This window comes from Leguminivora glycinivorella, chromosome 22, assembly GCF_023078275.1.
Source record: "Leguminivora glycinivorella isolate SPB_JAAS2020 chromosome 22, LegGlyc_1.1, whole genome shotgun sequence".
Lineage (NCBI taxonomy): Eukaryota > Metazoa > Arthropoda > Insecta > Lepidoptera > Tortricidae > Leguminivora > Leguminivora glycinivorella.
Genome location: NC_062992.1, coordinates 939,444 through 952,464, shown reverse-complemented (window position 1 = coordinate 952,464; position 13,021 = coordinate 939,444). Strand labels below are relative to the sequence as shown.

Below are 13,021 nucleotides of genomic sequence, written 5' to 3'. Positions count from 1 at the left end.
GTGGTTTACCACTTTTCGATCAATAGAGTCGAAAAGTGGTAAACCACTTTCTTGGCTGACCGTACAACAAATAGATCAGTTACAATGGCAGTCGAGAATTGCCCCGCTTTACCTTAATCGAAATAATCGCGGACAGATGTACCTACAAAGAAACCTACGGATCCAAATGAAAATCTTATTTTTTGTAAACGTTTCAATAAGAATACTTTTATTACGCGGGCGAAGCCGCGGGTAAAAGCTAGTATTAAATATGGGTGAATCAACTTTTTCTTGCCTGTTATTGCCATGGTTACGGTCCCCTGAGTCACGCTGGTTTTATGCAAAATTATGCTACTTAAACTGTGCAAACTTGCATTTCTCTGGTGTTGGCCCTTTCCTTAATTTGCCACCTACAAACATGGACTACATGCATGCTTGCATAATTTTGCATAAAAACAGCGTGACTCATGGGACCGTAACCATGGCAATAACAGGCAAGAAAAACTTGATTCACCCATATTGATTTTGTTCAGATTCAGCATACTGTAGTCGATTTTCCTGTTTTATTTGTATAACTGTCCTATCCTCTATATCAGCAATGGTCGTGAGTTCCGACCTTAGGGTCGTGTTTGTACGCCAACAGTAGGGGCGGAGGGCGCACATAATACCGATATGATAGGTCGGGAGGTCGCTCATGTGACTGATACGGTAGACTGTTATCGTGGACTGGACTGTCTGTATGTGTAGGGTATAGCAATAGCTTAAGGTCTATGTTAGGTTAGTGTTAAGGCCTGGTCAGAAGAAGTTAAGAAGACCGTGCTATTCTAAAAAAAATACGAAGATACAGAGTAGGCGGACTTAATGATTTGTAAAAGTTTTGAATGATCCACGGTTATTTTCATTAGACTTATATTGACCGGGATATAGACCGTGATTACCCTTTTTGATTTTTGTCGATCCAAAGCGCTTCGTCAGTTTTCCTTGATGCTTGCAACTGCGTCGAAACATCGGAGCTGGACAAAAATCAAAAAGGTAATCACGGTCTATATCCCGGTCAATATAAGTTTAATGATTTATTTCGTTCCGCGGAAGTAAGACCCAGGCATCGTAAAGAAAGTAAAGCCTGGTGCCGAAGCCGAATGGCATTTCTGCGAAGCAAAAAAAACGTCGCGAAAGGTAGTCTGGCTCTGTCGCGCCAATACGCAAGAGAGGTAGAGATAGATATCTACTAACGTTTCGTTTCGTGAGCGTTTCATGAGCGTTTGTGCCATTCGGCTATGTACCCTGAACAGAAATATGTGACTATTGTCAAGAGGGCGCTGTTGTTCTCATCTATGCGGTGACAGTTTAGTATAGTATGAAGACAATGGTTCTAATGAATTTTCGCTACATGGCGCGTGGTCATATATTTCTAGTTAGGCTTTATATAAAAAAATCCAAAAACATCTGCAACACGTTTCGTCAACTCCTGTCTACACCTATCTACAAAATATTTTATTTCATTTTTAGCACAAGCTTTTATCGCCGACTGTACCTTTCTTTCAAGAGTCATCTACTGCTCTCCCAGACGTTTCTAAATACCCATTACTCGATGGGGATACGACGTTTCATAACAAAGTTCCTATGACCACCTTTCTGCTCCGTCATTAGATCAGCTCCATGATACCATAATATTGCATTGTCACGTGATTTACATATGTGTGCAAAATTTCAGCTCAATCGAAAACCGAGAAGTGGGTCAAATGAGGAGGCACACTGACATTTTATCCCGCCAGGCGGCGCCTGTGCAAGTGTCTAGGCATGTCACTGGTCATTCATATGTGAGAGAGAGAAAAAACATCACCTTCCAGCTCTCACGTACAGGCTAATAGGGTGGCGCCATCTGTCATAACCTTTGAGTGTGCCTCCTCATTTAGCTTCTACGTTTTGACCCAAACCACAGAATATATAATAGTACAAGTACAGAAGGCTCACTGCTTTGGTGTTCACGAAATGCCGCCTTTTTAAATACCTACAAAATTCTTACAAAGAAACGAGCCGCACGTGCGCGGCGTCCCGTGATAGGGTTACACATGGATTCAAACGAATTAATACTCACATAAAATGTTATACTATTATATTCAAGTCTTGGGTGCTTTCTAGGTATATATACTGTATTTATATATTTTTGTTCAAGTTCCATCACAACAAGCCTTAGACTATCTCTGTGTCATACTTTCTAGCGGTGACATGGTATCGTATGAAATTCAAAGCTACATCAAAAAAATGTACGAAAATTGTTCTAAATTGTACGCTTATTAAAAAAAGTACTACACGCATTTACAAGAAAACAATGATCAATATGTCACCGCTAGAGAGCATTCTTTCTGGCGGGCGCTATCTATTTCACTATGTAACAGTCCACTTTTCAGCTTTTTTATGAATCAGAAAAAATGTACGAGAATTGTACTAAGCTGTCCGATACTTTTAAAAAAAATAACTACACGTATTTACAAGAAAACAATGATTTATATGTCACCGCTAGGAAGCAAACTTTCTGGCGGGCGCTATCTATTTCACTATGTAACAGTCCAGTTTTCAGCTTTTTTATGAATCAGAAAAAATGTACGAGAATTGTATTAAACTGACCGATACTTAAAAAAAAATAACTACACGTATTTACAAGAAAACAATGATGTATATGTCACCGCTAGGAAGCATACTTTCTGGCGGGCGCTATCTATTTCACTATGTAACAGTACAGTTTTCAACTTTCTTGTAAATCAGAAAATATGTACGAGAATTGTTCTAAATTACACGACAATCTTAAAAAATGTACTTCACATATTTACAAGAAATTTCACCACGCCAACTGGTACGGTCAGCTACATAAGATAAATATATTTACCTGTATTCAATTTTGACCTGCGTTCTTCCCAAGTAATAAGTTTCGATATGTATAGATATTTATAGACGAGACTGTAAAGGCTCATTTGATTCTTCGAAAACAGATAGCAAAATTGCGTATTATCCACAAGAGTGCAAAGTAATTTCATACAAATTTTAACTTGATATTTGCTTGCTGATAAAATTTACCTGTGTATAAAATAATGATGATTTTGAATCATAAATTATGAATAAATTGATGGATTTCATTTAGGCCGCCTTTACACCTGTAAGTGACTTACGTAAATCTTTGGTAAGCGACTGATGGTTCCATTTACACCTATGAAAAACTTATCGTAAGTTTTGCTTACGGAAGTTTTGTGGTTTTCATTCAACTTACTAAATGTCTACATTGTTCCAAGCAAGCAAAGTTGAAATGAAAAAAAAACGACCGCCCTAGTTCGTAAGGCCAAAACTTATCAGTTTATTTCGATAAGCTGAGTCGCTTCTGTAAGCAAACTCGTATACACTTGAAAGTTTTCAGCTTACGAAAGTAGTTAAAACTTACCGTAAGCTGCTTACAAAAACCATTAACATTTGAAAGTTTTACATAAGTCGCTTACGTAAGCGGTAAAACTCACAGGTGTAAGGGCGGCGTGCTACCCACCAAAAACATACCTGTTAAAAAGGGGGCCAAGTTCCTATCGGCTAATTGGGCAGGTAAAGTTTTCCTGATAGAATACTTTATAACGATCTTGGAAAGGTGGCTCGTTTGTTTTTATTTCTTATTATTTATTAATTATCTTTTTTTAAGTGACCGAAATGACGTTTGTGAAATTTACTGGCGGATGAACTATGAAGTGACAATGCATTTGTGCGTTCTGAATGTATGAAATTCCCAAGAGTCGCCACCACACACAGTTCTCCGTTTCAGAATACTTCTAAATTTGACCTTGGCAGGTTTTCATGCTGCACGTAATTATTTATAAGATTAAATGAATCTATTTATACAAATAATTAAATTAACCTGCAAAGTTCAAATTTAGAAGTATACAGGAATGGAGGACTGCGTGTGGTAGCGCTGGCGAGTCTTGAGAATGGCAAATGTTTACCAGTGGACCCGGCTGTTGATGAAGATGATTATGATCGATTTTAAAGTGCATCTAAACATGGCATTGGATTGGATTTTAACCCTAATTTAGGCGAACAATTAGCCGATAGGAACTGAGCTACAGGGGGTCAAAAGTGGGTCGAAACGGTTCGTGTAAATAGTGCACAGTATGTGCGCCGCCTGTTGCTGGAACTTGGCCTGCGCAGTGTGCTACCGTGCGTGTGTTTTTGTTGCATAGTAACATAGCAGTAATCTATAACAATTTATTAGAACAAACTTGTAATTATTTCTACGCATGTCAGGGGCACCATTGGCCTATTGCATAATGGTTATATATATAATTATCTTCGTCAAGTTAAAATTTATATGAAATTACTTTGCACTCTGTTTTCGAAGAATCAAATGAGCCTTTACAGTCTCGTCTATAAATGTCAATACATATCGAAACTTATTACTTGGGAAGAACGCAGGTCAAAATTGAATACAGGTAAATATTTTACCTTATGTAGCTGACCGTACCAGTTGGCGTGGTGAAATTTCTTGTAAATATGTAAAGTACATTTTTTAAGATTGTCGTGTAATTTAGAACAATTCTCGTACATATTTTCTGATTTACAAGAAAGTTGAAAACTGTACTGTTACATAGTGAAATAGATAGCGCCCGCCAGAAAGTATGCTTCCTAGCGGTGACATATACATCATTGTTTTCTTGTAAATACGTGTAGTTATTTTTTTTTTAAGTATCGGTCAGTTTAGTACAATTCTCGTACATTTTTTCTGATTCATAAAAAAGCTGAAAACTGGACTGTTACATAGTGAAATAGATAGCGCCCGCCAGAAAGTTTGCTTCCTAGCGGTGACATATAAATCATTGTTTTCTTGTAAATACGCTTAGTTATTTTTTTTTAAGTATCGGACAGCTTAGTACAATTCTCGTACATTTTTTCTGATTCATAAAAAAGCTGAAAAGTGGACTGTTACATAGTGAAATAGATAGCGCCCGCCAGAAAGAATGCTCTCTGGCGGTGACATATTGATCATTGTTTTCTTGTAAATGCGTGTAGTACTTTTTTTTTTAATAAGCGTACAATTTAGAACAATTTTCGTACATTTTTTTGATGTAGCTTTGGATTCCATACGATACCATGTCACCGCTAGAAAGTATGACACAGATATTTGTTCCTGTGATGAGTCATGGATGTTTTCTATGTATATAAGTATGTATTTATCTATTTAAGTATGTATATTGTCACTTAGCACCCATAGTACAAGCTTTGCTTAGTTTGGGGCTAAGTTGATCTGTGTAAGGTGTCCCCCAATATTTATTTATTTATATTTATTTATCTACTCGTATTTTACACTGCTCAGACCACCCTGTATATTACAATTATGGTCAAGTTTCTCTCATATTGCCTCCTTATCTAAAAGTCATAGTTTTCTTAATAAAACGGGAAGTTAATCTACTTAATTAATTTATCAAGATATCTAGATCGTCTTAGTATGCCAGTTAAGCCGCGTCGGTACAATTCCGGTAACTTATGACTTCTAACCTAAGCTTTATCGGTTGACCCCGTGATTGTACACATTATACACATGTGTCATAAACTCACGCCTGCATTCCCAAAAGAGTTAGGCAGAGCAGAACACCTTTTGGATTACGGCCATACCAACTCGCCGCTTTAGACTCAGTGGAGCGCAGATGATTGGCACAAGAAGCTAACGGCTAAGTTACGGTCTTTGGCCCATCGGCGGAAAGTCGCCAGTCTGTCGGTGTTTTACAGGTTGCACTTCGGGGAGTGTGCTTAAACACGAGCTTATTCCACCGTCCCCATTCTATCATCGGACGCTTAGACGCACAGCGGGTTTCCATCCCTACTTGGTAGATATTCCGCGAATTCGCACGAAGCGCTTTTCTTCTTCTATCCTTATGCGCACTGCCAAGGACTGGAATTCCTTGCCGGCGGCTATATTTCCGAGCTCATATAGCCCGGCGACCTTCAAATCAAGAGCGAGCTCACTCCATCGTAGGCCACGTCTTTGCCTTTGGCTAGTCTGTGGCCAAGAGTAAGTCCATTTATAATGTAAAACAAAATTGGCTGTACCAGACTTGATTTCTGTTTTAATATGAAATAAAAACAAATGACAGATTTTTTCAGTTTCTTGCGTCATATCCGATACTAGTGAACTTGCTATCAATGCAGTAAACACTGTAACACTACAACGCTAATCTTACTGTAACAACAATTCGGTTCTATCCGGTGATATTGACCGGATCCTGTACCTTCTAAAATTTGCCGGATCTGGCAGAATTACCGGATCCACCGGACCGGTTTTAAATCCCTAAACCTAGCAATAGCCAGTTTATCGCTATTAATTTGATATACAGTGTACATTTTACACATGCCTAACGATAAATTGCCGTTAGGTACGTATAGTATCGCGATATCTGTCAATCATGTTAACACATACGTCAAGCGTATCGCGACACGCCTCCAAAACGGTATACGCAAATTAGCATAAAGTAAGTCACTAAACACGAATAATATTTCGGATACGCCATTTCCAGGTATTAACTCAATTTGCACATATACCTAAAGGTGTCGACATATTGATTTCGAGTAGTGTTAACCTGTTACCTCATACTTTGGCTCTCATTGTGAATAAACACTGAGGCCTGCTGTCCACGGAAGCATAGCTGCATAGACGCGTATATGTCATTGTATGTCTCGTGCACAGTTGGATATCGGATCGGGTAATGTGAAAATGAACTTAGATGACATGTTAAGTAGTATATTGCCGAGGCGTCCTTAGGCACGCTAAATGTGACATGAGGAGCCTTGAAATGTCGTCGACGGTTATAATAGTACATTACGATACAAGTGCGTAAAAAAGGAAGTTCGAAACGAGTGGCGATAAATTAAAACACGACCGAAGGGAGTGTTTTAAATCGACACGAGTTACGAATTACCTTTTCGCACGTGTATCGTACGACGTTTTTCAGTACAGATGGCCCTCCGACGTTTCGACCTGACATATAATGAACCACTTCTCGAACTAGTGCGTAAAAAAAGCACCAACTATACTGAAAACTAGTTTTAAATATGATGCACGAAGCTCATAGTGGCAAGTTGATAAGTAGTACAGATGTAAATTTGTTTTTTATCATGCAGAAACGTCTGCGAGCGATATTACATATTTTTAAATTAAAGGAAAAATGGAAAAATTCACACCTCCGGCAGGACTCGAACCTGCGACCTTTGGCCTTGCCAAAAATATACTACAGATGTAGTATGAAAAGGGTTTCCCTCGTATTTTTCCGGAAACGTTCGTACTTGTCATGCTAGTTCAGTCAATGTCAGTACATCTTGTACTGAGACTGATTCGTACCAATACGAAGGCAAATCTTGTCTCTCGTAGGTACTTATTTTGTATTTTATTTATGTACTCTAGTATTTATTTTTTTAATAGTGTCATTTTGTATTTATGTAGTTTATATAATTGTTAGCAATATTTGGGATTACTTTTGACCTTTATTGTACTCCTGTAAGTTTGTCTATCTTACGTACTGGAACGATCCTCTCATCTTCTCCAAGGTTAGCTGGAAGAGATCCCTTATAGGGATAAGCTCGCCTTTGTATCTCTATTCCTACAAATTGTATATAAACTGTTGTACACAATAAAGTGATTACTACTACTACTACAAATCTTTTCGCACTACATCTGTACTAGCTGTAACCTTTAACTGCCTGTGGATTATAATTAACTTACTTACTTACTGCGATGGCTCAGCGACCCGAAGTGGATCTTGGCCTCCGACACTATATTCCTCCATTCGCTCCTATCCTGTGCGATCTGATGCCACTCAGTCACTTGAAGGTCACACAGGTCTTTCTGGACCTCATCGATCCATAACGATCGATTATAATTAATATTAATAAATTTCCCGTTGACACTGTCTGTCAAACATTCGTTTCGACCAAACATATGACGGTCGAACTGTAGATTTATGGACCTTGCGTTTATGGCCGAATCTTTCGAATTTGGAACTCACGGTTCTCTGCCATCCCTATCCATCATCGCACTCATCTAACTCGCAACAATTGTAATTCCAGAACAAGCAGCCGTACTTCCCGATCTTCGGCGAGCAGCACCCGCGGCCGCCGCGCTCGCGGCCCAAGGACGCGCTCGGCACCGTGCGCGCCTGCGCCGCCTGCCACCACCACCTGCTGCAGCAGTGGAGCGCCTACCAGGTGCGTACAAACATACAACCTGTTTTTATTGAATTCCGTTAACTTTAAGGGAAGGTTCTTTAGATCAAGTACAATTAATTTCTCTAAGAAACTAGCGTCTTAACTCTTACGGTTATCGAGTTATTAAAAAAATAACGATAATTACTGAACACGTGTGTGACAACCTTTACCAATTCCTAAAGTTATTTGTTTTGGCACGTGCTGTCAATCACTTGACACTAACTTGAAAGTTATTCTTAAGGGTCTCTCACACTAATAAATTCATTTATTATGTATGAAAATGAAGAAAATTTTTTTTGCGAATTTAACTAAAAATGATATACGGGGTGGTTCCTGATAATGAACCTAGCTACGTGTCGAATTTAACGGAAAACAAAAACAACACGGTGTATGTGTGGAGAGAGAGAGAGGGGAGGAATACGACTGTCGCAACTTGTTGAACCCACACACACACACACACACACACACACACGCACGCACACGCGCACACACACACACACACACACACACGCCCACGCACACACACACACACACACACACACACACACACACGCACACTTGTAGGTGGACGCGGACGCGCCCATTGCACGATACACGATGCGCATTGTTTTCATGTCTGTGTATACAGGTATTCCATGCGGGCGATATTTTAATAACCATTAGTATCGGACCTAAGGGACCATCCACACTCATGAGACGCATGTCTTGCGGCGCGAAACGGACGTCTCCGCCACGCCGCCCGAATGTAATTCAAAAAACGTCTCCTCAGTACATTTTGTATAGGAAGGACGTAAGACGCGCCCCCAGGAGCCTGGAGTTTTGATACGGATGAATAATATACATGTCTACGAAAGAAATAAATCACATTGCGTCATGTAATATAATATTATTCTTAGCATAAACGTCTGTACTATTATTAACTGTGACACCATCAGCATGTTTATTATTTGATTAACTAATCACATATTAATCTGTAACATTCCTTTGAAAACATTTGTATCACACTGGGTGTCCAGTCATTAATGGATAACCTCCCAAGACAGGTCATCTTAGGGCTGGTACACATGTACTGCAACCCGACTGCAACTGTATAGGAACTAGAAGCAGAAGACTGTTCTCAATACATCGTTAGAAAGCTGCATAAATATGCTATACATGAGAATTAGAAAAATGTAACTAAAAAAAAAAGGAACTGCATGCCAACGTTGCAGTTAGCATACAGTCCGTTTGTAATGGCTCGGCCCTAAAGGTGTTCGGAATATGATAATATAGATATAGAAATGCTGACGGGTATGTGACGCCATCATGGCACCACTTTTCTATTGCGACAATGACTGATGTCCAAATGGTCACCAAAGTTTCATAAAAAATTTTGGGTTGTCGGAGAGAAATATTAGCCTAAATCTGTCTTTTTCTACCGCGTGGAATCGGACGACGATCCTTTCGGGAAATGGGAGATAGTGTAGCATTAGGACAACATTTTTCCCCTAGAAACTATACAATTTACTTTAACTATTTTCAAGTTATAGCCTTTCAAACATTTTTGTAAAAATGTACTAGGTGCAAACCCTAAACAGGTGACAGGGTCAATGACCTTACTTGTAAACAATCGTTAGATGACAGAACATTTACTGGTGTTAATTTGATGCCGTACCATTTTGGATCTGTTTCCGACACCGGTAACAAATGTCGCAGGATTTTCAGGGACCGTTCTCTTTGTGGATTTATCAGATGAAAGCTTAGGTTACATACATATTTTTAATAATATCAACACAAAAATTGTTCAAGTGACATTAGATATGACAACCACTGACTACTAATCATAAACATGAAGGCATAAACAATTAAGGAGGATATCGCGACCTCTTTTATCATAAAAAAAGTTATGTTTATCTTACTTAGACTGATATAATGTAATAATTGGTATAACCGCTTTTCACATCACTGTTTTTAAAGCCGGGCGTACATTTTTTCATGCATGAAAAAATGTACGCCCACATTTTTTCATGCATGACCTAGTTCTTAACAATTATTTGGTTCGCAAAATTAATAGGTTACATTTTCAACGACCAGCAAAACTCTTTACGTTGTCGAAAATTGATAAGATGTTTGACGCTTGAAATGATAGGTATTGTCATTTCATCTAATGTCATAATTATTCAACTAAAATTGCCTATGTTAAAACATCGTGATTATTGAAATTTGCTCTACGTAAAACTGCAATGGAACTGTAATGTGACTGATTATTAACAAAAGTAACAAACCAAATCCACTCTCGCATCAGGTGGGGCATAGAAAAAAATTTAGGTGCTTCTGATATAGTCACTTAGATTACAAACTTATCCCAATGTGGCTATCACGAAAAAGCACAAAATGACCAACGAATCAACCCGCGGGCCCTGCAGCTAGACTCGATGAAAAAATACTGCGGCATTATCGCCGGAGTCCAGGGAAACATTAATTACATACAATATTAAATATCATGTGCTACAACGTCACGGAACATCATGCATTTACCTACGAAGATGGAAGAACATTTGAACACCGTAGGATGTTAACGTGAAAATAGTGTTAAAAATGGTTAAAAGTATGTAATAAAGATTGATAATCATATTTTTGCCATTATTTCATTTAAGTATTTGACATGCGTCATTCATACATCAGTGTATTAATGTCAAAGCTCGGAAAGAATGCAAACAATGTCCGAGATTTCCCGATTGCGATCCCTTAATCTAACAATATGGTATGTGCATGTAGGGTTATCACCAGGGCCAAAAGTTGGCAAATTTGTTAATTTTATTTTTTGTTTAATTTATCATTCCAACCTTCACTAATCTACTCTGCTGCAATTATATAACGCTATATTCCCGAGAAGGAACATGGTGTTAAACCACCCTGTATATGCTTCATGAGAGTTGTACGATCCGTACACCTTAGATATGATTCTTGATGGTTGATTGTAGTCTTGATAGAAACACTGATTTTGATACATTTATTGATAACCAAGGTATATTGAGTACTAGCTAGGAGCACGTATAAACGTAAACTAATGCATGAATCAATGTATGGCGTGATCGCAAATAAATACATAATTATATTAATTTTAATGCTGACGCGAGAAATGTGCGATGTTTGCATTGTACAAGAGTATATATGTAGATGTAAGGTTATTGAGATTCTACTTAAAACCTACCGTCTATATTTTTTCCCATGTCTATGTGACTCGCCACTAACACGGTGACTTTATTTTTACAATTATTTCATCATATAATACCTATAACTGTTATCATAAAGTGTTAATTGGATCGTAATCAGTTCCCATTAATTACTTGCTGATAGCAGTTTTTGTTTCACACCCAAAAATCCACAAATTAATACTTGGTTTAAACTGGACCTTACCGGTTACCGTAAATCAGAATTTACGGTCTCTTCTTCTCTTCTTTGTCGTATCCTCATGACTGAGGGACGTGACGAATGTGGATGCTCTTCACCAGTTGTCTCCACGCCACTCGATCCTGGGCCCGGTGCATGCTAGCCTGCAAAGTGGTCTTTGTCACAGACGTTATTCTGTCTGCCCAACGCGTGCCCATGCTTCCACTTCTTCGCTTCCTTGCCATGCGTCCCGTGATTGTGAGCTTCTCTAGACTATCTGGTGCGGTCCTGCTCAGATGGCCGAAGAAACCCAGCACACGTTGGGTGCAAATAGTGGAGAGTCGCGTTTTGATGCCGAGTTCCTCAAGAATAGAGACGTTTGTACGGCGTTCAGTCCATGAGATCCGGAGCATTCTTCGCCAGCACCACATCTCGAACGCATCTATTCTGCGGCGAATTTACGGTACTATTTACATTACTAATTTGACTACTTAGGTGTGAGGGCCTACCGCGATGACCAAAGTTCGCAAATTTGAGGCCTCATCTTTGAAATTAACGCCTGTATTCCAATAAGGTGTAGACAGATCACATTAACAGCTCAACCTTCAGTACCACTATTTGTGCGGGAATTTAATTAAAGCCGCTTTTTAACCCCCGACGCAAAAACGACGGGGTGTTATAAGTTTGACGTGTCTGTCTGTCTGTGGCATCGTAGCTCCCGAACGGGTGAACCGATTTAGATTTCGTTCTTTTTTTGTTTGAAAGCTGAGTTAGTTGGGCGTGTTCTTAGCCATGTTTCATGAAAATCGGTCCACTATGTCGTGGACGGGGGGTTTTTCAAAATTTTAATTTTGTTGTTCGGTTATTTAAAAAATAATTTCACTGTTACGATAAATTTCAAAAGTATTTTGAAACTTTTGTTTTTAGCAATAAAGATTAGAAATAAAAATATTTTGGCCATTTTGAAGTTACGTGCATATTTCCAATTGAATATAGAACAAACAGCGTGCTAGTCACGTATCTATCTAATGACCTCTCACGTCACTACTCTATCTGTAGATATAACAAAATCGGCGTAGGTACATCGCTCTCCGGGTCACCACCCTATACTACAATAATCAACTTAGAATACACACCGACAAGGTATATTTCTATACGATTAGTTATTAATACTTTATCTTAGTACCGTCTGGGGTCGATTTGTAAGGGCAGGATCAGTGTTAACTGTCCCGATAAAGTTTATTATTGTTTGAACTTTGAAAGGGTTATCGACGCTATATCAGTGGACATAAGAGTTGAAGTTGAATGGGTGGGTTTAATTAGTTTGTTTTTAAATTGTGCCAGACAAAGGTCTTAATCAATTATTTGTATTATTTATAGAATAGTGCGTAGTGGAAAATGTATCATCATCGATTTTCCTTTAAAACGTATAATAGGGATGACG

At 38.7% G+C, this 13,021-nt stretch overlaps 1 protein-coding gene across 1 annotated transcript in view; it reads left to right on the top strand.

Moving 5' to 3' along the window:
* LOC125238056 overlaps nt 1-13,021 on the top strand; it is a 154,842-nt gene that overhangs the window by 6,410 nt on the left and 135,411 nt on the right. Inside the window, exon 2 of the mRNA XM_048145345.1 lies at nt 8,068-8,205. Within this exon, the coding sequence (XP_048001302.1) occupies nt 8,068-8,205 (138 nt within the window). The remainder of the gene's footprint in view (nt 1-8,067; nt 8,206-13,021) is intronic.